The sequence below is a fragment of the Gopherus evgoodei genome, chromosome 6 (genome assembly GCF_007399415.2).
Source record: "Gopherus evgoodei ecotype Sinaloan lineage chromosome 6, rGopEvg1_v1.p, whole genome shotgun sequence".
NCBI lineage: Eukaryota > Metazoa > Chordata > Testudines > Testudinidae > Gopherus > Gopherus evgoodei.
In genome coordinates, this window is record NC_044327.1 from 122085295 (window position 1) to 122110998 (window position 25704).

General features: G+C 45.3%; 1 protein-coding gene across 12 annotated transcripts in view; it reads right to left on the bottom strand.

Moving 5' to 3' along the window:
- Positions 1-25704, bottom strand: part of CTIF (cap binding complex dependent translation initiation factor) — a 357428-nt gene that overhangs the window by 209335 nt on the left and 122389 nt on the right. For all 12 annotated transcript variants that reach the window (XR_004000880.1, XR_004000881.1, XR_004000884.1 and 9 more), the window contains 2 exons: positions 24811-24915; positions 19205-19280 (listed from right to left, as the gene is read on the bottom strand). Coding sequence is in view for 7 of the 12 variants with exons in the window: in XM_030566175.1 (XP_030422035.1) it covers positions 19205-19280; positions 24811-24915 (181 nt within the window). In the remaining 5 variants the exon portion in view is untranslated. The remainder of the gene's footprint in view (positions 1-19204; positions 19281-24810; positions 24916-25704) is intronic.

The following is a 25704-nucleotide window of genomic DNA, read 5'->3' on the forward strand; positions in this document are numbered from 1 at the left end:
TTAAAGGTGCATGTGGATGCTTTGGGGAAGATCTGTAGATGGGAGGGAGTTCAACAAATCTTAGGCCAGCAAACATTCAAGATGCCAGCTGGGTAACTACCTTGATTCTTCAGGTATCAGAGGGGTAGCCGTGATAGTCTGGATCTGTAAAAGCAGCAAAGAATCCTGTGGCACCTTATAGACTAACAGACGTTTTGGAGCATGAGCTTTCGTGGGTGAATACCCACTTCCTCAGATGCATGTGGTGGAAATTTCCAGGGGCAGGTATATATATGCTAGCAAGCAAGCTAGAGATAACGAGGTCAGTTCAATCAGGGAGGATGAGGCCTGTTCTAGCAGTTGAGGTGTGAAAACCAAGAGAGGAGAAACTGGTTCTGTAGTTGGCAAGCCATTCACAGTCTTTGTTCAATCCTGAGCTGATGGTGTCAAATTTGCAGATGAACTGAAGCTCAGCAGTTTCTCTTTGAAGTCTGGTCCTGAAGTCTTTTTGCTGCAGGATGGCCACCTTGAGGTCTGCTATAGTGTGGCCAGGGAGGTTGAAGTGCTCTCCTACAGGTTTTTGTATATTGCCATTCCTAATGTCTGATTTGTGTCCATTTATCCTTTTCCGTAGAGACTGTCCAGTTTGGCCGATGTACATAGCAGAGGGGCATTGCTGGCATATGATGGCATATATTACATTGGTGGATGTGCAGGTGAATGAACCAGTGATGGTGTGGCTGATCTGGTTAGGTCCTGTGATGGTGTCGCTGGTATAGATATGTGGGCAGAGTTGGCATCGAGGTTTGTTGCATGGATTGGTTCCTGAGCTAGTTATTATGGTGCGGTGTGCTGTTACTGGTGAGAATATGTTTCAGGTTGGCAGGTTGTCTGTGGGCACGGACTGGCCTGCCACCCAAGGCCTGTGAAAGTATGGGATCATTGTCCAGGATGGGTTGTAGATCCTTGATGATGCGTTGGAGGGGTTTTAGCTGGGGGCTGTATGTGATGGCCAGTGGAGTTCTATTGGTTTCTTTCTTGCGTTTGTCTTGCAGTAGGAGGCTTCTGGGTACACGTCTGGCTCTGTTGATCTGTTTCCTTATTTCCTCGTGCGGGTATTGTAGTTTTGAGAATGCTTGGTGGAGATTTTGTAGGTGTTGGTCTCTGTCTGAGGGGTTAGAGCAGATGCGGTTGTACCTCAGTGCTTGGCTGTAGACAATGGATCGTGTGATGTGCCCGGGATGGAAGCTGGAGGCATGAAGGTAGGCATAGCGGTCGGTAGGTTTTCGATATAGGGTGGTGTTAATGTGACCATCACTTATTTGCACCGTGGTGTCTAGAAAGTGGACCTCCCGTGTAGATTGGTCCAGGCTGAGGTTGATGGTGGGGTGGAAGCTGTTGAAATCGTGGTGGAATTTTTCCAGAGTCTCCTTCCCATGGGTCCAGATGATGAAGATGTCATCAATGTAGCGTAGGTAGAGAAGGGGCGTGAGTGTACGAGAGCTGAGGAAGCGTTGTTCCAGGTCGGCCATAAAGATATTGGCATATTGTGGGGCCATGCGGGTGCCCATAGCAGTGCCACTGATCTGGAGATACATATTGTCATCAAATTTGAAATATTTGTCCACTTTATAGACACCACGGTGCAAATAAGTGATGGTCACATTAACACCACCCTATATCGAAAACCTACCGACCGCTATGCCTACCTTCATGCCTCCAGCCACACCATCACCAGATCATTCACCTGCACATCTTGGTTTTCACACCTCAACTGCTAGAACAGGGCCTCATCCTCCCTGATTGAACTGACCTCGTTATCTCTAGCTTGCTTGCTAGCATATATATACCTGCCCCTGGAAATTTCCACTACATGCATCTGAGGAAGTGGGTATTCACCCACGAAAGCTCATGCTCCAAAACGTCTGTTAGTCTATAAGGTGCCACAGGATTCTTTGTTGATTCTTCAGGCCATTCTATAAAGGCTTTCTCGCAGCGACCAGCAGAGCACCCCCTGTGGCATGCCGTCCCAGGCACATGCTTAGTGTGCTGGTGCCTGGAGCCGCACCTGCACAGATGGGAAGGGTGTTTCACCCCACCCATCCAGAAGAACTATCAAAATCACATGAGCTATCAAGAAATATTACAATGCAAAGGATTGGTGAATGGCCCTATTGGAAATACTACGTGCAAGGAAGCTCATCCTATGGAGTTGGAGGCTAAATGAAAGAAACAAAAACAAAGACACAGGAAAAATTGTCATCTTGTTGCTGTTTGAACTCTCATAGGACCAGATATACTAAACTGAAGTGAGAGATCCCCAGGGATTACCTCTGGGTCTGCCTGAAAGACATTTTGAATTGACAGATCACTACAGCTCTGTCACCCAGGATTTAGATTACAACTAATTTATGTGTGCTTGTTTGCCTGTTTTAACCTGTTAATAACTCATTTCTTTTTCCTAGTTAATAAACCTTTAGATAGTTTATTACAGGATTGGCCACAGGCATTGTCTTTGGGGTAAGAACAGGGGACCAATTAATCTGGGGCAAGCAACTGGTCTCTTGGGACTGGAACCAACCTGAATATGTTGTGACTTTTGGTGTAAGTGACCATTTATCACTAAGTCCAACTTGCCTGGGTGGCAAGATAGACTGGAGAGTCTAAGAGAAAGGTCTGTGACTCCAGGGTCAGACTCTTACAGTGATCCAGGAGTTCATATTTGTCATCAGCTTGGTGAAATCTAAAGAACACACCAGCAGTTTGGGGTGTCTGCTCTGAGGTAGGCACTCACAGTCACGAGCCACTCCAGACAGCGTGACAACTATGAGGAAGAACATGTAGCACTGTAGTGACAACATGCTTTCTAAGCTGCCAGCTTGTTAGCTGCTCTCCTGCCATACAAAAAGGGAAGGTCAAGAGGCAGGATCAATTTTCAGAGATTGTTTTGTAATTTTTGGGATGGGGAAAACCTTCACTGAGGCTAGACAAAAGCACACCTATCTATGTATCTGCACATAGAATCACAGAAACATAGGACTGGAAGGGACGTTGAGAGGTCATCTAGTCCAGTCCCCAGCACTCATGGCAGGGCCAAGTATTATCGAGACCATTCCCGACGTGCACACACACACACACATATATATGAAACAGGATGTTTTGAAGACATATACGAGTGCTGGTCTTTCCCTCCGGTGACTCAGAATCAAAGTTCTATTAACAGATACAGGTGATTTGCTACCTGGAGTGGAGCTTTTGGATACTAAATTTAGGTGGGAGGATCTTTGCTTCATGACTGAGCAGAGACAGATTCTTTAAAGGCCCCCATTGCCTAAACCACAATGGACAGTGCAGTTTCCTATTTCTTTAAATAGGGGAACGGAAAGAAATGTGCTTCTTGCAGAATTATTTTGACATTGTGAGCAGCTGTGCGAGTCTGCATCACTAAACTCTAGAACATGTATGTACAAACATATGCTGCACACACAATGAAATAGCTAAAAACCCACTGCCATCTAATGGCAGCAAAAAAAATTGTCATGGCACATCTATGCTGGAACTGGAGAGCCATGCTTTGCTACATTTCAATTTGGAAACAAAGGGACTGTGTGCAGTAAGGAGAGCCAAAAACTCCTCTGATCTGATCCCAGCTCTGCTACTAACTTGCATGAGATTAGAGAATCATCTAACCTCTTTGTACTCAGTTTCCACATTGCAAAGCAGGCGATAATACTTCACCCGGGTGTTCCAATTATTGGAACTATACACTACTTTGAGGATGCATCGTACTATTATACAGTATCTTTTTCACCAGCACAAACTCCATTTTAAAGTATACACGCCAGGAAGATTCATAGCTGCTCATTGCTATTTGCAATGCTGTCCCTTTAAAATGCCGTGATAGTTCAGGCCTGCTCCTGCCACACTGAAGTCATCTGCAAAACTCTCAAATTCTTCAGCAGGAGCAGGATTCAGCTTAGATTTCTCCAAATCATCCCCTCCTCTTCTGCTCCCCACCCCAGCTCCAGATGCCTAGCTGAGGCTAGGACTCCTTCCTCACCAGGGGACAGTACCCATGGCAGTCCCTGAAAGTTTTTTAAAAGCTTCATTTCAACAAGACACAGGTCCTTTGGAGCAGGCATAATTAATGCTCAGTTAAGCTCTCAGATGCCCAAGAGAACCTATCCCTTTTGAAGTTTGTCCTTCTCCAAGATAACTGCTGTGTGCAGCTTGAGTTACTTTTTTTAAGCTACAAAAATTCTCAGGCCAGCTCCTTCACTGCCTTCCACATTGTGTAGTTATCTACACATAGGGCTTGGCTACACTTGCAGGTGTGCAGCGCTGGGAGTTGCAGCTGTCTTCGTACAGCTGTGTAGGGAAAGCGCTGGAGTGTGGCCACACTGACAGCTACCAGTGCTGCAGTGTGGCCACATTTGCAGCATTTGCAGCGGTGTTGGAAGTGGTGCATTGTGGGCAGCTATCCCACAGAGCACCTCGTCCCATTTTGGAGCCATGGATTGCGGGACGGGGGCAGAGAGTGCGGGTCATTCTGCTTCCTGTCCCAACGCCCCGTGATGCATCGCTTCACATCCCAGCAATCCCTGTTTTTCCATCCACATTTGGCGCCATCTTGACTCTCTCAACGGTTTCTGTGCAGCGCAATTTCTGTGGGAAATGGAGCCCGAACTGCTGAGGAGTATGCCGACGAGTCTTGCCAGCACATCACGTTTGGCAGCTGAGCTATTCCTTAAGATACAAAGTGATGAGGAGTCTGACGATGATAGCGAGTCGCCTGATGCATACGACACGAAATTGCTTCTGGCATTCACGGAAATGCTCAGCATGGTGGAACGCCACTTTTGGGCTTGGGAAACAAGCACTGAGTGGTGGGATCACATCGTCATGGAAGTCTGGGATGACGAGCAGTGGCTGCAGAACTTTCAGATGAGAAAAGCCACTTTCATGGCACTGTGTGAGGAGCTCGCCCCCACCCTGTGGCGCAAGGACACAAGATTGAGAGCTGCCCTGCCAGTGGAGAAGCGGGTGGCTATCACAATCAGGAAGCTGGCAACTCAAGACAGCTACCGATTGGTCGGGAACCAGTTTGGAGTGGGAAAGTCGACTGTTGGAATCGTGTTGATGCAAGTTTGCAGGGCCATTAATCGCATCCTGCTAAGAAGAACCGTGACTCTGGGGAATGTGCAGGACATTGTGGATGGCTTTGCACAAATGGCTTTCCTTAACTCTGGAGGGGCGATAGATGGGACACATATTCCTATTCTGGCACTACCCCACCTAGCATCCGAGTACGTTAATCGCAAGGGGTATTTCTCTATGGTTCTCCAGGCGCTTGTGGATTACCATGGGCGTTTCATTGACATTAACACAGGCTGGCCTGGAAAGGTGCATGATGCACGCATCTTTCGCAACACTGGCCTGTTCAGGAAGCTGCAGGCAGGGACTTTTTTCCCAGACTGGAAGATCACAGTAGGGTATGTTGAAATGCCCATTGTGATCCTTGAAGACCCTGCTTACCCGTTAATGCCTTGGCTCATGAAACCGTATACAGGGAAGCTTGACAGGAGCAAGGACTGGTTCAACTACAGGCTGAGCCAGTGCCAAATGACTGTGGAGTGTGCTTTTGGCCGTTTAAAAGGGCGCTGGCGATCTCTGTATGGGAAGCTAGACTTGGGGGAAAGCAGCATCCCTGCGGTTATATCCGTGTGCTGTACCCTCCATAATATTTGTGAAGGGAAGGGTGAAACATTCAGTCAGGTATGGACCTCCGAGGTTCAATGCCTGGAGGCTGAATTTGCACAGCCAGAGAGGAGGGCTACAAGAGAGGCCCATTACAGGGCTTCAAGAATTAGGGATGCCTTGAGGGAGGAATTTGAGGCTGAAAACCAACAGTAATGTTTGGTGCCTTGCACGGGAGTGAAGTGCAGTGGTTACAATGTTAGTAGGAATCTGTTTTTCCTAAGCTGATTTGCAGTGCCTGTTTCTTTCCTGGGCTAAGGTATCTTTGACTTTCTGCAATAATAAAGACTGTTTTCAAAGCCAAGAATTCATTTATTGAAAAGAAAATAACTTTATTGACAGACACACAACATTTTGGGAACCTAAAAGGGCAGGCAGATGTGGTGGGGAACTGTACAGTCATAGGTTTGAATATGTCCTGTCTGGAGTGCTGTGCAATGACTGCTGCACTTCAGGATGCCTATACTGCATGGTGATGGGGGTTGAGTGCAGAGGGTAAGGGTCGTAGTTCTCAGGGCTGGTTGGTGAATGTACAGGTGTTGGAGGCAGCTGGTGGTGGTAAGAACCTGGATGCTGGGGAAAGGGGTTTGGAGCTGACATTGGGGCACAAGGGAAAGAACTCTGGGACGGGGGCGGGCCAGCGCGGTAGTGCTCTGCCTGCATGGCTACGAGTGCCTGGATAGAGTCTGCTTGGCACGCTAGGATGCTTATCAGCTGCTTTGTGCTTTTCTTCCTGGCTGCTGCGTTTCTCTGGCAGATCCTGCTTTCCCTTTCCCTCCAGTCCTGCACTTTTTGATTCTCTCTGGCACAGTGATCCATAACTGTTTGCAGCAGGTCGTCTTTGCTTTTTCGTGGCGTCTTCCGGAGGTTTTGGAGTCTTTGAGCTGTTGATAACACAGGCAGCCGAGAACTCAAGGTTGCTTGTGGAAAGGCAAAAAAGGCAACAGTTAACAGAGGCAGCATTGTTTATATATCAGACAGTTGTTCCCACACAGTGAAGGAGTAACATTCTTCACAATAGCATAATTTTCCCATACCAAAGAGAGCGCACATAATCCACAGGAGCTCCGAAATGGTGAGTAAAGGGGGACTGATTGCTTCAGGGCTGTACTGGGGTTTCTAAACTCTGCCAACATTTTCCACAGGAGTTGATCCTGGAAGATATCTCGCTGCTGCGGGTCACCTGGGAAGAGCGAGAGGGTCTTCTACAGCAATGTTGATTCTGCCCTGGCCCCTCTGCAGCTTGCCTATGTGCAGCAATGGTCCCCCCACCCCTCGCGGCACAGTGGCGCGGACGCATTAGCCTGACTGGGACAAGGACCACAGTGGCTCTCCCTATAAACTTGCGCAAGCGCATTGCCCACGCTCTGACTGAAACTTTTGAAGAGATTACTGAGGCCGATTACCATGACGTGATAGACCACATCAATGGGCTATTCCACATCTAGGCATGCAGCATGCAGCCCTAACCTCCCTCCTCTCCTGAAACATTTCCATCCTGAAAATAAAAGCCGCTTACCGGGAACCTGCTTCTCTGCGTGTCCTTCACCAAGTACTGGCTGCTGTGACTGGCTGCCTTCCTCCTGGCTTGAGAAGAGCTCCTGGCTGTATGCCTCCAGGGACTCCGGGGTGTCTCCCCACACCCTAGTACCCTCACTCTCGGTTTCCTCCCCCCCCCTCCCTCCCTGCTCTGAAGCGTCCATCGTGGTCCTCGGATTGGCGGTGAGATCACCCCCAAGTATTGCGTCCAGCTCTTTGTAAAAACGGCAGGTCGTGGGGGCAGCGCTGGAGTGGCGGTTTCCCTCACGGGCTTTGCAGTAGGCACTCCACAGCTCCTTTACTTTAACCCTGCACTGCAGTGCGTGCCGGTCATGGCCCCTTTCCAGGGATAGCTCAGTGGTTTGAGCATTGGACTGCTAAACCCAGAGTTGTGAGCTCAATCCTTGAGGGGGCCATTTGAGGAATTGTCCTGCTTTGAGCAGGGGGTTGGACTAGATGACCTCTTGATGTCCCTTCCAACTCTAATAATAATAATATCTGCTCATAGGTATAGCAATTCCTACAGCTGGGACTGCACAGCTTCCTCACCCCAAACACTGATGAGGTCCAGCAAGTCGCCATTGCTCCATGCTGAGGCTCGTTTGGCACGTGGAGGCATGGTCACCTGGAAAGATTCACTGATTGCATTGCACACCTGGCTGAGCAAACAGGAAGGGGATTTTTAAAATTCCCGGGGTATTTAAAGGGCAGGTCAGCTGAGGCAAGGGCAGTAGAGTTCAAACTGATGAGCAGAGTGGCTGAACAGGCATTCTGGGATACCTCTGGAGGCCAACAACAGCACTTTTGGTGGCCACACTGGCGGAGCAGCGCTGCATCACCAGCACTGCAGTCGTTATTCCCCAAGCCGAGGTGGAGTACAGCCAGTGCTGTAGCCAGGGAGACACAGCACCGTATGTGCCTTGCAAGTGTGGATGGTGAGTAAGTTGCAGCACTGTAAAGCCACCACCAGCGCTGCAACTCTCCAGCATAGCCAAGCCCATAGACAAACTTCCGGTGCAAGGCAGTGAAAAATCAGACCCCTAGTGTTTGCAATGCTGCGCCCTCTACTGGAAAGAAAATGTTCATTGTTTTTAACAGACAATACAACAGCACAACCTGTCACAGTGATACAATATATAAGCTAACGATTTACAAAAAGGCTTGTTTGCGCCTGTCTAAGGAATGCAATGTAAACTGATATACAGACAACTCTGCATTTTAAGAATGTGAGAAGTTCTTTCAAACCTCACTCCTCTGGTCCCCTCTTGAAGATTACATTGTTCTATTTCTTATCACTATTCATGTCGCTTCTTCTCTGACACTGTTTGTAATCCTGATTTGTGAGCCAGAGAGACAGGTGACTAGCCCAGGGGAATTGGGAACTCCTGGGATCTAGTCTTGGGTCTGCAATTCACTCTCTGTGACCTTGAACTAAGTCACCTAACCTCGGTGACTCAGTTTCCACATCTGTGAAATAGGCATAAAATCATTCTATCCTATTTCCCGTCACTTTTGTATTTAGTCACCAACTGTTGGAGCTCCTTGGAGAGAAAGCCTTAATTGGTGGGTCACCAATATTTCAAAACTGGGAGAGAATTGGGTCAGGAAAGTTACCAACATGGGGGCAACGTTTGTGAAAGGTCCAGGAAACCATGGCGAGGTTTACGCCAGATATTCCAGAACCCACTAAAACAAATGGCTTCCTACGGCCCTGCTGTGAACTAAGTGGTCAAAAAAAAACAAAAAAAGCCCAACACATTTTAAATGCTATAAAACAAGCTTTGAAAAATTGTATTACCGTTAAATTAGAGGGATTGTGCCATTCTTGTTCTTTATGAAATAAAATACTGCAATAAATTGTTTTTCTTGAGAAAGTGGCCAAAGCTCTGCTGGTGGAACTGCATCTACCCAGAGGGGAGAGCTACACATGGACACCTGCAAAATGTGGCTCTCTGTGCATCAGGTTGATTTTCGTTTGGTTAAGTTACAGGGTTTTGCCATCTGCAGAATTCAATCAGCTGAGATCACTGCATTCAGCGATAACCATTTCCAAGCCCACCAGACTCCCCACGCATGTGCCAATGGCCATGAAAGCACTGCACATGCTGCATGCCCCCCTAAGTCTAAGAGCCACACATCCATGATATTTCAACAGCAGGCAAGTCTTTTGGTCTTCCGTGCCTCTGCCAAAGCAGCTGACAAGCCAGGTAAAAACTAAGAGGATGACGAAAACCCGACACTGCATCTGAGCAAACACAGCACCAAAAAGCCCTGCAATAACAAAGTGGGTCGTATGAACAGAAAATATTTATCTACCTTCAAAACATATCCCCTCCCACACCAAAGACTATTTGCAGCAGTCTCTCTGGGGAAAGTTTTCAAAAGAATTTAAGTGACTTAAGTGCCCACATCCCATTGACTTCTACCTTTGTCATCACAAATTGAGTATTACCCATAAGCCATCACATTTTGGCAACACAAGGCATATCCTGTCGTTATGTGTTTCCAGTAGTCTCTCCAATGTGCTAGCCAGTGTACAAACGAAAAGGAACACTCCTTCTACCCCAATGTGCTTAACCTCATTCTTTTACTTACTACAACCATTACTGCACACTCTTTCAAAACAAAGGCGGTTTGTTACCAAAAGCAACAGATCAGCTTGAAAAAAGATGGGAAAAAATCCTAAAAAACTTAAATCTATCTGGGCTGTTAACAAATTTTAAACATCACCACTTGCTTTGGAGCCAGCAAACAGAGCTGCTAACAGGGGAGTTTCGGTAGGAGTTCTGTTGGAGGAGCAGGTTTTTGTAGTTTGTAGTTTGTGGATTGTATTGTGGAGTTTGTGTGTGAGTGAGTGTGTGTGCAGGCTGCTAGGGGCCATGTGCTGGGAGCAAGGCTGAACCCTGAGTTGGGGGCGGGGCTTACCTGATTAGGGGTCCTATATAAGGAGCCAGGCACTCAGGCAGCGGCACAGGAGCCAGCAAACAGAGCTGCTAACAGGGGAGTTTCGGTGGGAGTTTCCAGGGGGAGGTTACAGGGGAGACCAAGGCAGAGAAACCAGGAAGTCAGACAAGGGAAGGGGCAGGGGTCTGCCAGCAGCCCAATGTGTGTTGGTGGCCTGTGGTGCGGTGTGAGGCGTGGATTGCCAGGCACAGAGGTGGAAGAGTATGATTGAGGCAGAGGCAGCAGGTAGAGACACACTGAGGATGACCGGATGCGGTAGCTGTGGCATGTACATGGTCCTGGAGGGGGCACCTGAAAGGAGTTTTGTCTGCATGAAGTGCCACCTGATAGAGCTGCTGGAAGAAAAGATAAGAGGACTGGAGATGCAGGTGGAAACTCTGGCTGAGTTTAGAAGGGGATTTGAGCACATGATGGAACACAGACATGATGAGGCACAGGGGACAAGCTCAGATGAGCGGATAGAAGCAGGACCAAAGAACTCTGAGGAGGGGCTGCTGGGTGAGGAAAGTGGACGGTGGAAGTATGTGACTAGAAGAACCAGGCAGAGAAAACGACGGGCCAGCGATGGAGAAATAGAACTCAGGAACAGGTTTGCTGAGTTGGAAAATGAAGATGGAGCACAGCAGGCTGCTGAAGGAGAGAGGGCAAGGAAAAAGAGACGAGCAGCTAGTCATGCAGAAAGAGGGGAGGAGTCAATGGAGGCGACACTAAGTATGAGCCCTAGGAGGATTGTAAGGGCGAATACAAATCGAGAGGACTTGCGGCCAGCTGGTGTGGGGGATAGACCGGAGAATCACACTGTCGCCAGGAAAAGGCAAGTCTACGTGATTGGAGACTCTTTACTGAGAAGAATAGACAGGCCTGTAACTAGACCTGATCGGGAGAACAGAAGGGTGTGCTGTCTGCCAGGGGCTAAGATACAGGATGTGGACCTGAGGCTGAATAGGATCCTAGCGGAAGCAGGAAAGAATCCGTTGATTCTCCTTCATGTGGGAACGAATGATACGGCTAGCTACAGGCTGGACTGTATCAAGGAGGACTATGCCAGACTGGGGAAGACGCTCAAAGAAATCGAAGCTCAGGTGATCTTCAGTGGGATTCTGCCGGTTCCTAGAGCAGGGCAACGAAGGAGTGACAAGATTATGGCGATCAACAGATGGCTCAGGCATTGGTGTTATAAGGAGGGCTTTGGGATGTACGGTCATTGGGAAGCGTTTACGGATAGACAACTGTTCGCTCAGGATGGACTTCATCTAAGTAAGGAGGGAAATAGAATTCTAGGATGGAGGCTCGCCGACCTCATCAAGAGAGCTTTAAACTAGGAAGTTGGAGGAGATGGTTGGGAGATGTTCAGGAGATCTCCACGCCGGAATATAATCTGGAGAGGGAAGTAAACAAAGTGAGAGGGGATACCCTTGCGGACCAAAGAATTGATCCAAGGAGGAATAGTGGAGTAGAAACCAGATTAACGGGTGATGCTGGTGGTAGAAGGTCTGTGCACGACGGGAGAAAGAATGTCACTGACGCCAAATGCCAAAAATTAAAATGTCTGTACACTAATGCGAGGAGCCTGGGTAACAAGATGGAGGAACTAGAGCTACTGGTGCAGGAAGTGAAACCGGATATTATAGGGATAACAGAAACCTGGTGGAATAGTACTCATGACTGGAGTATAGCTATTGAAGGCTATGTGCTGTTTAGAAAAGACAGGAAGAAAGGCAAAGGTGGTGGAGTAGCCTTGTACATCAAATGATGAGATTAACTGTAATGAAATAAGAAGCAATGGAATAGATAAGACAGAGTCTGTCTGAGCAAAAATCACACTGGGTAAAAAAGCAACTAGAGCTTCCCCTGAGATAGTGCTTGGGGTGTGCTATAGACCACCGGGATCTGATTTGGATATGGATAGAGACCTCTTTAATGTCTTTAATGAAGTAAACACAAAGGGGAAATGTGTGATTATGGGAGACTTCAACTTCCCGGATATAGACTGGAGGACGAGTGCTTGCAAGAATAATAGGGGTCAGATTTTTCTGGATGTGATAGCGGATGGATTTCTTCATCAAGTAGTTGAAGTACCTACGAGAGGGGATGCCATTTTAGATTTGGTTTTGGTGAGCAGTGAGGACCTCGTAGAAGAAATGGTGATAGGGGACAACCTTGGTTCGAGTGATCATGAGCTGATTCAGTTCAAACTAGATGGAAGGATAAACGAATGTAGATCTGGGATTAAGGTTTTCGACTTCTCGAGGGCTAATTTTAAAGAGTTAAGGAAATTAGTTAGGGAAGTGGATTGGGCAGAGGAACTTGTGGATTTAAATGTGGAGGAGGCCTGGAATTACTTTAAGTCGCAGCTGCGGAAATTGTCGGAAGCCTGCATCCCAAGAAAGGGGAAAAAAAACATGGGTAGGAGTTGTAGGCCAAGCTGGATGAGCAAGCAACTCAGAGAGGGGATTAGGAAAAAGCAGAAAGCTTACAGGGAGTGGAAGAAAGGCAGGATTAGCAAGGGAAGCTACCTTGGTGAGGTCAGAACATGTAGGGATAAAGTGAGGAAGGCTAAAAGCCGCATTGAACTGGACCTTGCAAAGGGAATCAAAACCAATAGTAAAAGGTTCTACAGCCACATAAATAAGAAGAAAACAAAGAAAGAAGAAGTGGGGCCGCTATACACTGAGGATGGAATGGAGGTTAAGGATAACCTAGGCATGGCCCAATATCTAAATGAGTACTTTGCCTCAGTTTTTAATAAGACTAGTGAGGAGTTTAGCGATGATGGACGGATGATAAACGGGAATGTGGTTTTGGAGGTGGATATTACCGCAACTGAGGTAGAGGCCAAACTTGAACAGCTTAATGGGACAAAATCGGAGGGCCCGGACAATCTCCATCCGAGGATATTAAAGGAACTGGTGCGTGAAATTGCGAGCCCGTTAGCGAGAATTTTTAAGCAATCGATAAACTCAGGGGTTGTGCCGTACGACTGGAGAATTGCTAACACAGTTCCTATTTTTAAGAAAGGGAATAAAAGTGATCCGGGTAATTATAGGCCTGTTAGCTTGATGTCTGTAGTATGTAAGGTCTTGGAAAAAATTTTAAGGGACAAAATAGTCAAGGACATAGAGGTCAATGGTAATTGGGACGAATTGCAACATGGATTTACTAAAGGTAGATCGTGTCAAACCAATCTGATCTCCTTCTTTGAGAAGGTGACGGATTACTTAGATAAAGGAAATGCGGTAGATCTAATTTACCTCGATTTCAGTAAGGAGTTTGACACGGTTCCACATGGGGAACTGTTAGTTAAATTGGAAAAGATGGGGATGAATATGAAAGTTGTAAGGTGGATAAGGAACTGGTTAAAGGGGAGACTCCAGCGGCTCGTATTGAAGGGTGAACTGTCAGGCTGGAAGGAGGTTACTAGTGGAGTCCCTCAAGGATCAGCTTTGGGACCGATCTTATTTAACCTTTTTATTACTGACCTTGGCACAAAGAGCGGGAATGTGCTAATAAAGTTTGCGGATGACACAAAGTTGGGGGGTATTGCTAACACGGAGAAGAACAGGGATACTATTCAGGAAGATCTGGACCACCTTGTAAACTGGAGTAATAGTAATAGGATGAAATACAATAGTGAAAAGTGCAAGGTAATGCACTTAGGGATTAATAAGAAGAATTTTAGATATACGTTGGGGACGCATCAGTTGGAAGCAACAGAGGAGGAGAAGGACCTTGGGGTATTGGTTGATAGCAGGATGACTATGAGCTGCCAATGTGATACGGCTGTTAAAAAAGCAAATGCGATTTTAGGATGCATCAGGCGAGGTATTTCCAGCAAGGATAAGGAGGTGTTAGTACCGTTATATAAGGCGCTGGTGAGACCCCATCTGGAATATTGTGTGCAGTTCTGGTGTCCCATGTTCAAGGATGAATTCAAACTGGAACAGGTCCAGAGACGGGCTACTAGGATGATCCGAGGAATGGAAAACCTGCCTTATGAAAGGAGACTCAAAGAGCTTGGCTTGTTTAGCCTGGCCAAAAGAAGGCTGCGGGGGGATATGTTTGCTCTATATAAATATATCAGGGGGGTTAACGTTAGGGAGGGAGAGGAATTATTTAAGTTTAGTACTAATGTAGGCACGAGGACGAATGGGTACAAACTGGATATTAGGAAGTTTAGACTTGAAATTAGACGAAGGTTTCTAACCATTAGGGGAGTGAAGTTCTGGAACAGCCTTCCGAGGGAAGTAGTGGGGGCAAAAGACTTATCTGGCTTTAAGACTAAGCTTGATAAGTATATGGAGGGGATGTTATGATAGGATAGTTTAATTTGGGCAACTGATCTTGGATTATCACCAGATAAGTCTGCTCAATGGTCTGCGGGGAGATGTTGGATGGGATGGGAACTGAGTTACTGCAGAGAATTCCTTCTTGGGTGCTGGCTGGTGAGTCTTGCCCACATACTCAGGGTTTAGCTGATCGCCATATTTGGGGTCGGGAAGGAATTTTCCTCCAGGGCGGATTGGCAGGGGCCCTGGAGGTTTTTCGCCTTCCCCTGCAGCGTGGGGCATGGGTCACTTGCTGGTGGATTCTCTGCAGCTTGAGGTCTTCAAACCAATTTTGAGGATTTCAATAACTCAGTCCTGGGTTAGGGGTTGTAATAAAAGTGGACAGGTAGGGTTCTGTGGCCTGCCTTGTGCAGGAGGTCAGACTAGATGATCATATTGGTCCCTTCTGACCTACGAGTCTATGAGTCTATGAGTCTAATATAAATGTCCACAAGATGGCAGAATGCACCATCACTCTTAAACCTTAATCTTGCCTACTCTTCCCAGTGGGGTGTGGTATAAATATTTCCATTTCAGAACAAAAGGCTGGGAAAGTGGGAAAAGGAAAGGCATACTACCCAGGAAAGCTGTGAATGCAGACTTTTTTTCAGTTCATCTTTGTTCTGTTCACTTAGCCTACAATATTGATATTGCCAAAAAAACCGCAGATGTCTCTTGTGATATCTTCTGTATAAACTAGAGATGGATTCTACCAGCAAAACTTATCAAGTCTTGAATATCCCAAAAGATTCAGCGTGTTCAGATCTCACATTCCATTGCAAAGGCCACTGCAACTGTCAGATACCAATCTCAGTTTGAAGTGTGAATTCCCTCAAAACCTGGCTGTTTGGAAATAGGGATTTGATTCGGGGTCCATCTCCAGTGCAGAACCACATAAAAGCAAATCAAAATTTATGAGGCACCTAGGAGGGAGAAAGGGCTCCTTTCGCCTCCACTTGGCACGCCTGATTAATACTGTCAAGGCTGAGAAAGAACTCAGAATTCTTAGCCACTTAAAATGTAATGCATCATAGAACCACAGAGGAGACCTAGTAGTACATTCAGTGCAGCTCTCTACCCACGCAGGTTTTCTCCCCACCACACAGGGAACTGTTAACACACAGGTCCTGGCAGATGAACTGGAAGCAGTAACTGGCCAGTTATAAGGTGCTTATCAACAAGCCACCCACAAGATTTTGAAAAGCTTATACCTGCCTGAGTGGTTTTCCTACACTCACACCAATGCTTTTTCTAACATGCTTATGCACTATGGGGCTAGATTTGCAAAGGCACTTGGGTACTGTAACACTCAGTGGCACACTGTCTAGCTTTTAGGCGGCTAGAAAAAAAATCACAGGAACAACACTGTAATTCACAGAACCAGAGCTCGCCCTCGGCATCTAGGCTACCTATATAATGAACGGGGAGAGACAGGCGTTTCAGAACTCAATCCACAAAAGCCAGCACACTTGGCAGAGAGCTGCCAAAGCTAGGCAGTGGGAGACACCAACAAGAGGGGTGTGCGCTAAACCCTGCGCCTCTCATGGATTTAGGAGCCTACGTCCAGGCAGCAAGGAGGCTCCTCTCTCTGCTAGCAATTCACAAACAGGAACCCCTGCTTGTGGGAAAGGAGGAGGTTGAGGTGGTGGTGCCTTCCACCTTGTAACTTTTAGTTCAGTGTTTAGAGCACTCAGCTGCGATGTGGAGGACCCAGGCTCAATTCCCCCCCTCTGCCACTAGGTGCCTAAATCTGGGGTTTAGGTGCCAAAGAATCTTTGTGAATCTAGCACTATATTCCTAAGGTTCATTGAAAACCAGAGAGCGATAAACAGCAGATCAGTCATTGCCAGCACTGCATGATTACATTCAAATACAGTTAACAATGATCGATCAGGCTTACACCAGCTGCCAGTAAGTATTTCACTTGTCAACAGTGCATGCAATAAATCCATAGCAGTAAGTGCACAGCTCTTAGCTTCCATATGCATAGGTGACAATACATGCACATATAAGCAAGTCTTTGAAAAACACATCGAATATTCTACTAATCTGCCTACAGGCAAAATTGATACACCAAATTAAAACACTTACACAAGGTCTTTTTGATGGGTCTTTGACTGAACAACAATTCAGGTTCCCGAGTAACATGTGGCAAAGGTCATGTCTCAAAGTAAGGCTCAATATAACATACAGGGACTGATTCTCCTCTGACACTGGTATAAATCAGGATTAACTCATTAAAATCAATGGATTTAAACAGGTGTAAGAACAGCATGAGAGGATAATTAGGGCCATAGTATTCAAAGGCAATGACTTTGTAGTGGGCACATCAGGTGTGAAAAAAGCCCAACTCTCTGGAAAAAGAGGTTTAAACATTGGCAGAGTTTAGGAAGTCCTTCAAGATACTGGAGTACCTTTTACTCGGTAGCTGAGAACGGAGGATCGCCCACCTCATCACACGCACGACATTCTAATTTTTCAGTTCCGGAGGCAAGGAAGGGGGTGATTCTCAAGTCTCAGATGTGATCTGACCCAAAGAAGAACCAAGCCTATTCAGCTTTCGCTGAGTCTAACAGGAACTGCAGGGGCTCTGCTCCTTTCAAGTTTGGGACACTAGCAAGTGAAGTGTAATTGAGATTGACCAGCAGGCAAACTCAACAGGAATTATTAACCTGAAAGTTTCTCCCCACTTACCACAAAGGCCGCTGTACCAGAATGACAAGGACAGTTGAGCTGTAACTATTCTAGTGGAAAGGTGTCTGTCTGAGGAGAATGGATCCCGCAAAGGAAAGGGCTGGAGAACTTTTTTCAAGACAATAATCCATATATAAACGCTTCCCTGAGTATTTCATGTGACACAGAGATCCCACTTAGGCTAACAGCAGGACTTGAACTGGGGCCTTTCAGAGTGACAAGCATGAGGTCATGCTACTTGAACTAAAGGACTACAGTCTAGATCAGGGGTAGGCAACCTATGGCACGGATGCCGAAGGCGGCACACAAGCTGATTTTCAGTGGCACTCAGACTGCCCGGGTCCTGGCCACCGGTCCAGGGAACTCTGCATTTTAATTTAATTTTAAATGAAGCTTTTTAAACATTTTGAAACTTTATTTACTTTACATACAACAATAGTTTAATTATATATTAAAGACTTACAGAAATAGGCCTTCTAAAAAGGTTAAAATGTATTACGGCACGTGAAACCTTAAATTAGAGTGAATAAATGAAGACTTGGCACACCACTTCTGAAAGGTTGCCGACCCCTGGTCTAGATTCACAAAGGTATTTAGATGTGACGCTGGGCATGACAACGCCATCACTTTTAGGTGCCTAGAAAAATCACAGGAACACACTGTAATTCACGCAGCCTGTGTTAGGCGCTTAAGCTCCCTATACAATGAATGAGGAGAGAGGTGCCTCACAATGTGATTCATAAAGGCCAACATACTGGCAGGGAGCTGCCTAAATTAGCCAATGGAAGATACTAACAAGGGGCGGGGAGGTGCTAAGCCCCAGACTTCCTGCTGAGCTAGGTGCCTATCTCCGCTAGCCACCCACAACTGGGGACCCTCTTTGGAGTTAGATGCCTAAGGCATAAAGCTGGGAGCAGGTTTCCCGCAGTCTCTCCTGCTGAAGCAGTTCCACTGTGGATAACTAAGTAAAAAGTCACTGGAGCAAGGGGACTGGACCCCGAGTCTCTCATCTATCTCCTAGGTGAGTACTCTAACCACCAGGCTACGGAGTGATTCTTCTGCCTCTGCGCACTCTCCCCCTCTGGCCCAAATGGCTCTCTACTTATTTCCACATTGCAACAGTTTCAACAGGAGAGACTGAGGGAGCCCCACACCAGAATATCCCAGAGCCCATCTGAGAGGTGGCACATCTGAGCGGCGGCAGATCCCTGTTTAAATCCCTTCTCCGCCTCAGGTGAGGGGGGACCTGAACTGAGGGGGGAGGTCTTCCACACCTCAGCAGAGTACCTTAACCACTGGACTAAACATTACAAGGGAGACTCTCCTCCTCTCTCCCCAGCCTTTTTCTGTAAACTCCCTTATGGAGACCCAATCCAGTAGGCGGCTTCTGAGCATGCTACTGAATCAAGTCCTGCATGAGAGTTAGGAAGCTGAATGCTTGTCTTTCCCTGGCTCGTGACTTGCTCTGGTGCTTGGGCAGGGGACATGCATCCGGACCCCTAGAACGAGGCAGCAGTGTGCATGCCCAGAGGAAGAAACAGGTGCTTAAGGAGCTTTTTACTGCAAAAAGCAAGGTGCTGACTGAGTTTACGCACCTACAGGTTCAGTGGGAGTTCTGTGAATAAGTGGAGTTTCAAACTGAGACATAGGTGCCTAAATCTGGGGTTTAGGTATCTAAGGGCTTCTGTGAATATAGGCCTGTGTTTCTTAGCTGGAAGTGAGAGCAGACTCAAAGAAACAGCCCCCAAACGCAGACAAAACCCCACACTCCTCTCTTGTGGATTACACAAGCACCACAGCTAGCTGACCACAGGACTTTATTTTACACAGCCGGCTAGATCTCTAACCATGCGGGGTACAGCGCAAGAGAAGGGGTCTTCTTCATCAGCAATACAAACAAATGGGAATCAGCAATATATCAGCAATACGGTGCCACCAAAACATACCTGCCAGACAGGAAGGACTTTTTCTATGTCATTCAGGTTGATTCCATCTCCATCCTCGTGCTTCGCTTTTCCAAGCCTGAGCCAGGAACAACAACAAGAAAAAGAGCACGTGAAACCAAAGTTAACATTTCTCACCCACCACAGAAGGTGAGTTTAGTTTTCTACCTCTACATGGGGAGAGAAAAAAAAAGAATGAGGAGGATCTCTGAGCCAAATAACCCTTGCCTCCAAAACATCCACATGCAGACAGGTAACCATCCATGCCAAACAGACAACTGCCTCTCCCAGATCTGTTTGCACGAATGATTATTTGCTTCTGTGTGCATGAAAACAACTGTCTTTATCCCTCATGTTTCCCTGCATACTGCTAATTCTCAGCACTCATCCCTGGTTCAAGCATAGGTCAGTGTCAGATTAATAGAGGATTTTTTTTAAATAAAAAAGGACAGAAGGGGAAAGAAGGTTAAATAGAAAAGCCCGGAAAGCCGCAGAGTTTGAGCACAAATGAGAGATTCACATACGCAACACCTTTCTCTCTCCCTGAATGTTAACTGTCCATCTTTTACAGAAATCTAAGCCAATGTGGTTTTTCAAAACACACCACCATTTATCTGAATATTTTCCTGTTTGCAATTGCAGCGTAACGCAACACCCCAAATGCAGCCATTGCACTGATGCTGGTAAAGGAGTGGTGAGAAAAACAAAACCTAAGCCTGGACCCACAGATCCAAATCTAAACAATTCTATTTAACTGTTGTTTACTCTCTTGCAAGGGTTTTATTAATTGTAATCCACAGTAGGAAAGCAAGAGGGCCTCTGTCCCCCTCTAGTGGCTGCTACATTAGCAAAAACACAGTTTTCCTATTCTGTACTGACTGTCTCATGGATGCACTTCCTGTGGGAGGAAGTTACATTTCATGCAGCTTACATTACAGAACCTATTCAGAGTCTGGGCTTTTTAAATACGTTTCATCCTAATTTGTCTGCAGTTATAACGCACTGAATACAATGGCAAAGCTCTCATCAGCTTCAATAATAGGGGACCACAGAGTATTAGGTTTGAAGGGTCCTCAGGAGGTTATCAAATCTAACCCCCTGCTCAAAGCAGGGCCAATCCCCTGACAGATTTTTGCCCCAGATCCCTAAATGGCCCCCTCAATGATTGAACTCATAACCCTGGATTCAGCAGGCCAATGCTGAGTTATCCCTTCCTGCCCATAGGCTGGACCTAGGAAGACCACATAATACTGTGTAAATAAGTTTGATGCCCGGCAATTTTCATCCCTGCCTTCTTGTTCCAGTTATATGGACGTATATGTTTATTAAGGTTTATATGTATAATAAAACTAAAGTGAGGTGTGTTCCATTATTGGATTTTAAAATATGGTTATAGTTAGTACAGATAAACAAAGCACAGTCCCTACCAGTAATATACATACTGTGGGTTTCAAAAAGGCTAATTTCCCAAAGCTGAGGAAAATTATGAGCAAAACTGAGAGGAAAAAGTTAGACAAATGTGAATGAAAATTCTGAGTTCTTTAAGAAGAATTCATTAGATGGCCAAAAATAAACTATGATTCCATAATTGAGGAAGAGGACAACTGTGGGTTAAAGTCTATCTGAGTTCAGTGGGGAAGTGAAGGCTGCAAATAGTTTAAAATAGATAATACAACAAATGGATAAAAGGGAAAGTTGACAGCAATCAATATAAATTTAAAGTTATGAAGTGTAGAAAGCTGATAAAGGAAGTAAGAGAAATTAGGGACAAATCTATGGCAACACGAAGGACAATAAACGTGTTTTGTTTCGGTTTATTAAGAACATCAGGAACAAAGTCCTAACAATGGGACAGGGCAATTACTAGGTAAAGATAGTAAAGTAAACTTGTTAACAATGCAGAAGAAGCAACAGTATTCCATAAATATTAGTGTTCTCTATTTGGAAAGAAGCAAGATGATGTACTCATATTACATGAAGATAATGAACAACTTTTCAGTCCTTTGGTAACTAAGGAGGATACTAAACAGTATCTACTAGGAATAAACATTTCTAAATCAGGAGGTCAGATTAACCACATCCAGGAATCCTAAAAGAGTTGGCTAGAAAAATCTCTGGCCTACTGATATTCATTTCTTAATAAACCTTGGAATACCAGGAAAAGTCCAGAAGACTGGAGGAGTTCTAGTGATATGCCAGTGCACATAAACGATAAGTGGGATGACCCAACTACTTAATTATAAGCAAATTAGCCTTAATTCCAGGAAAAATAATAGAAAAGCTGACACAGGATTCAGTTAATAAAGAACTAAAGGATGGAAACATAATTAATGCCAGTCAACATAGTTTTATAAAAAACTGAACTTGTCAAACAAACCCGATTTCATTTTTTGATAAGATTACAAGTTTGATTGATAAAAGGAAACTATGCAGATTTAGTACACTTTTGTAAGGCATGTGATTTAGTACCACATGACATTCTGATTAAAAAAATAGCACTGTAGAATATTTAATGAATCACACATTAAATGGACGAGGAACTGGCTAACTGAGACATCTCCTAAAGCACTTGTCAATGGGGAATCATCATCAAATGAAGGTTTTTGCAGTGGAGTTCTGCAGAAATTGGTTCCAGGCCCCACACTATTCAATATTTTCATCAATCATCTGAAATCAACATAAAATCACTGCTGATAAAACTTGCAGATGACACAAAGATTGGCAGGTAAATGATGATGATAGCACAGTCACACAGAGTGATTTGGATCAGTTGGCAAGGTGGGCCCATTCAAACAAAATGCTTTCCAGCCAAATGCAAGGTCATACACCTGGGAACAAACTGTGCAGGCCGTACCAACAGAATGCGGGACTGTATCCTGGAAAGCAGTGACTCTGAAAAGGATTTAGGGATCACAGTGGACATAACAGAACGTGAGCTTTAAGTTTTTCTTCCCACTGTTCCTGGATGAAAACAAAAAAACAAAAACCAACACAAGGAAAGGAAAAATTGATTAACTAGCCAACTATCCAGGAGATAGAGAGAGAAGCTGTGACTAAACAAAATGCTGCTGAATGCACAAAGTATGCAAACTCAAAAAGAGAGACAAAAACTCTTCCCTAGTCTTTCAGTTCTAGTAGGGGTTATTTGTAACTTGTATTACTGACAATTATTGGGAAATATTTTCAAACCCAAGCATAACTTAAGTTGGTGATGTCCATTTAACTTTCCTATTTCTGCTATCCCTTCTTATTTCAATTCGGCAGCTGTACTGTTTAGTTCCAGTAGGAGTTTTGGTGCACATTTTGTGTGAAGGGCAACAAACAAAAATAAAGCTCCAGTCCTGCAATCAGATTCACATGGGTGGCCTCTTTCACCTGAACGGTGGCCCACTGCTTTCAACAGGGCTCCACGTTGACACACAGATCTACCCATACCGATCCTACTGCAGGATCAAGGCCTAAAGTTGTAGGTTATTATGATAAAGTTTTAATTTCCAATCAACCCATCCAGAGTCCGCACCCACCAAAACCTGCTGCATTTAAAACTACATTATGAATCCGAGGTAGCCCACAAAGACATTCCTGACACATCCTTTTGTATTGAGCAACTGTAGCCAGTAAGATCATTCGCTGTCCCTGTAACAAATGAGCATAACAAGGTGAATTAAGCATAGAGTTTTGTCTTTATCCTCGCTATTGTGGATTTAAGTTGGACTCTGATAAACAAACCCAAAACCAACATTCAATAATGTTTATCTGGTAGAATAAAGACTTGTATGTCTAGTGCCTTTCATCCAATAGGAGCCCAAAGCAAACTCTGAACTGCAGAATCATTGCCTGGCTGAAATCCAGCCACATCTGCAGTGAAACAATACACATTTTTAATGGCACCCAGCAATACTGCATGCCAATTCAGGGCAGAAAATTAATAATATTGTATCAGGTAAATCTGTATCTAGGAAGAACACAATCGCTCAATTAGAAACTGGTGAACACATCTGCTATAGTGCAAAAGAATCCTGCATTAGCAGGGCAGATGATTCAATGAATATAAAATGTCTCTTTCACCTCTAATGGCCATGATTGTCTGAAAAGTGCCATGAGATCTTGAGCACAATGTATTTGATTTTTACATAGCAACCTTTGTATAAAATTCTTAAACACAGAGGTAGACAAAAATATCACCAGTTAAAAATGCTTTAGAAATTATTCTAGCTATTCTGTAAGATGCTATTTATAAACTCCAAAGAACACCAGTCCACGAAGACCTAAGCCAATGTTTTGAGTGCACCATGAAGTTGTGCAAGATAGCAATGCTTTGCTTCTCAACAGTTTGAGGGTCTGGTCTCCCACACAGCTATCTAACACGGAAAGTTACCAACTCCTGTCCTTGGGATGCACCACCAATTGTGATACAATGCTTAACTAAACATTCAGTCCTAGAGGGGTACATTTTAATGGCATGTATTGAAACTTTGAATTTTTTTCCAGCAAATGGAAAAAATTGAATGAGTGCCATCTGGCTTCATTACATAAAAGACATTTGTAATCCTTACGGTAATACCTTCTAAACAGGAACATACTTTTTCATCCCTCTTCAGACAAAAGTAAGCATCACCTGAGGCCAAATTTAGCCATGGAGTAACTATATTCTTGTCTCTAAAGAAACGATACCCTTCCATTTGCTGGAGACTTTACGGAGTTCCATCAAGGATCGACTGGTATCTTGTCATAACTAGACATACAGAATATGTAGTAGCCTCCATTTCCACAGCCAGCATTGCTCCTTAGCTGCTCAATGTTTAGGTGCCAGGACTGACTGGCTGGGAAAGGGGAGACCACCCACATTAAGATCTGGCAATTTCTCAATTTGCAGAAGCCATGAACAGTGAGGCAACAATTTCTTTCTACACCATTGGTGAGTTACACCTAGAATACTGCTCACAGTACTGGACACCTTAGCGTGGAGGAGGCTCAGGTTGATAAACTACAGAGAATGAAGAGAACAACAAAGATGACTAAGGGACTGCAAGGACTGATGGATGAAGGAGGATTGAAAACAGTCCCAGTAAATATTTGTAGCTTTATACAACTATGGTGGAATACAGCCTCAGTGTAAAAGCATTTAGATTGTGTTAAATGCCAAGGGTAGAGAGGGACCGTTTAATAATATACACAGGTTTATGGCTAGGAGATATAGGGTGAAATTATGGCAAGGAATATTTATGAAGAATATTTTCGTGTTCCACTGTGGAAGTCTTGGTAGAGAAAGAGGTGGAAGCCATGTCTCTTAGGATTTTTTAAAGCAGAGATGGACCTAAATCAGAGAACTGGGCTCTAGCCCTTCCCCTCATTAAGGGGTGTTTGACTCTAAGGGATTTAGTTTTGCCCATATTTGTTGGAAACTGGCCTGGTCAAAGCAATAGAAAATCTAATAGAGGGAACAGTTCCACACTAGCCCCCTGGGAGATGACCCAAGCTTCCACCTCAAATTTCTAATATCTGCCACGTGACCCATTAGTGTTTCCCCACCCTGAAGCCAAGCGCGCGCACAAACACCCACGCACACACCCACACAGTATTAGAGAAGACAACACCACGACACTTACCCTTCTCTGTCTATGTGCGGGAGCGGGTGTTTGGGGATGTTCCGGAGCTTCCTGTGAAACTGTGTGAAGTCCAGCTTTTCAGGCTGTAAATCCCAGGTTGCACCACTAGGAAGGGAGAGAGAGAACACACTACTAATTAAATGTGTTCATATTGTGCAAAGCATCTCATATATACTTGCCCTTTATTTTCCAAAGGCTATTGTTTCTGGAGACATTGTTTTTGCTTCCAGTGGTCCCTGACCAGGTACCCCCAACTTTTACATTTAAGCGCCCTAAATAAAAACTCTACGTGCAGCACCTAAATCTTCTTAGCTACACATGCTCTTAGCTTTTGAAAAGTTCCCCTCAGTCTTTTGCTGCAGCAGCTAGTTGATCCATGCAGTGGAGATGCCTTCTCAGGAATCCTCATCTGTTGCTTGGAAGATCCCTGTTGGAACGTGGATTACATAGCCTGGGGCGCAGAATCAACAAGTGCCAAGGAAGACACTTCTGGAGATCAAAGCCTGCAGTGCTCTATGGACAGAACAGAATGGAGCACAGAGCTGGGAGGAAAGTTTATTTTCTTGATTTAAACCTTTGTGCCCACATGCAGGAATGAAAACTGAAGCGCTCCTGATACAAGTACTGATGCAAAATGCACATGCACATTGCTGATATAGGGACAAACAACTGGATTTGCCCACGTCCCTGAGAGGCCTCTTCGGTTTTGTGTATGAAGATTCCTCGACAGATATGGGCATGTCTACACAGCAACTGGAGGTGTTACTGCAGCTCAGGTAGCTAGCATGATTAAACACAGCAGTGAAGGCATGGAGCACAGACCCCTGTGCAAGCTAGGAATACGAGTATGTACCCAGGGTTCTGGGAGGGATTGTACAGCCAAGTGCTACCTTG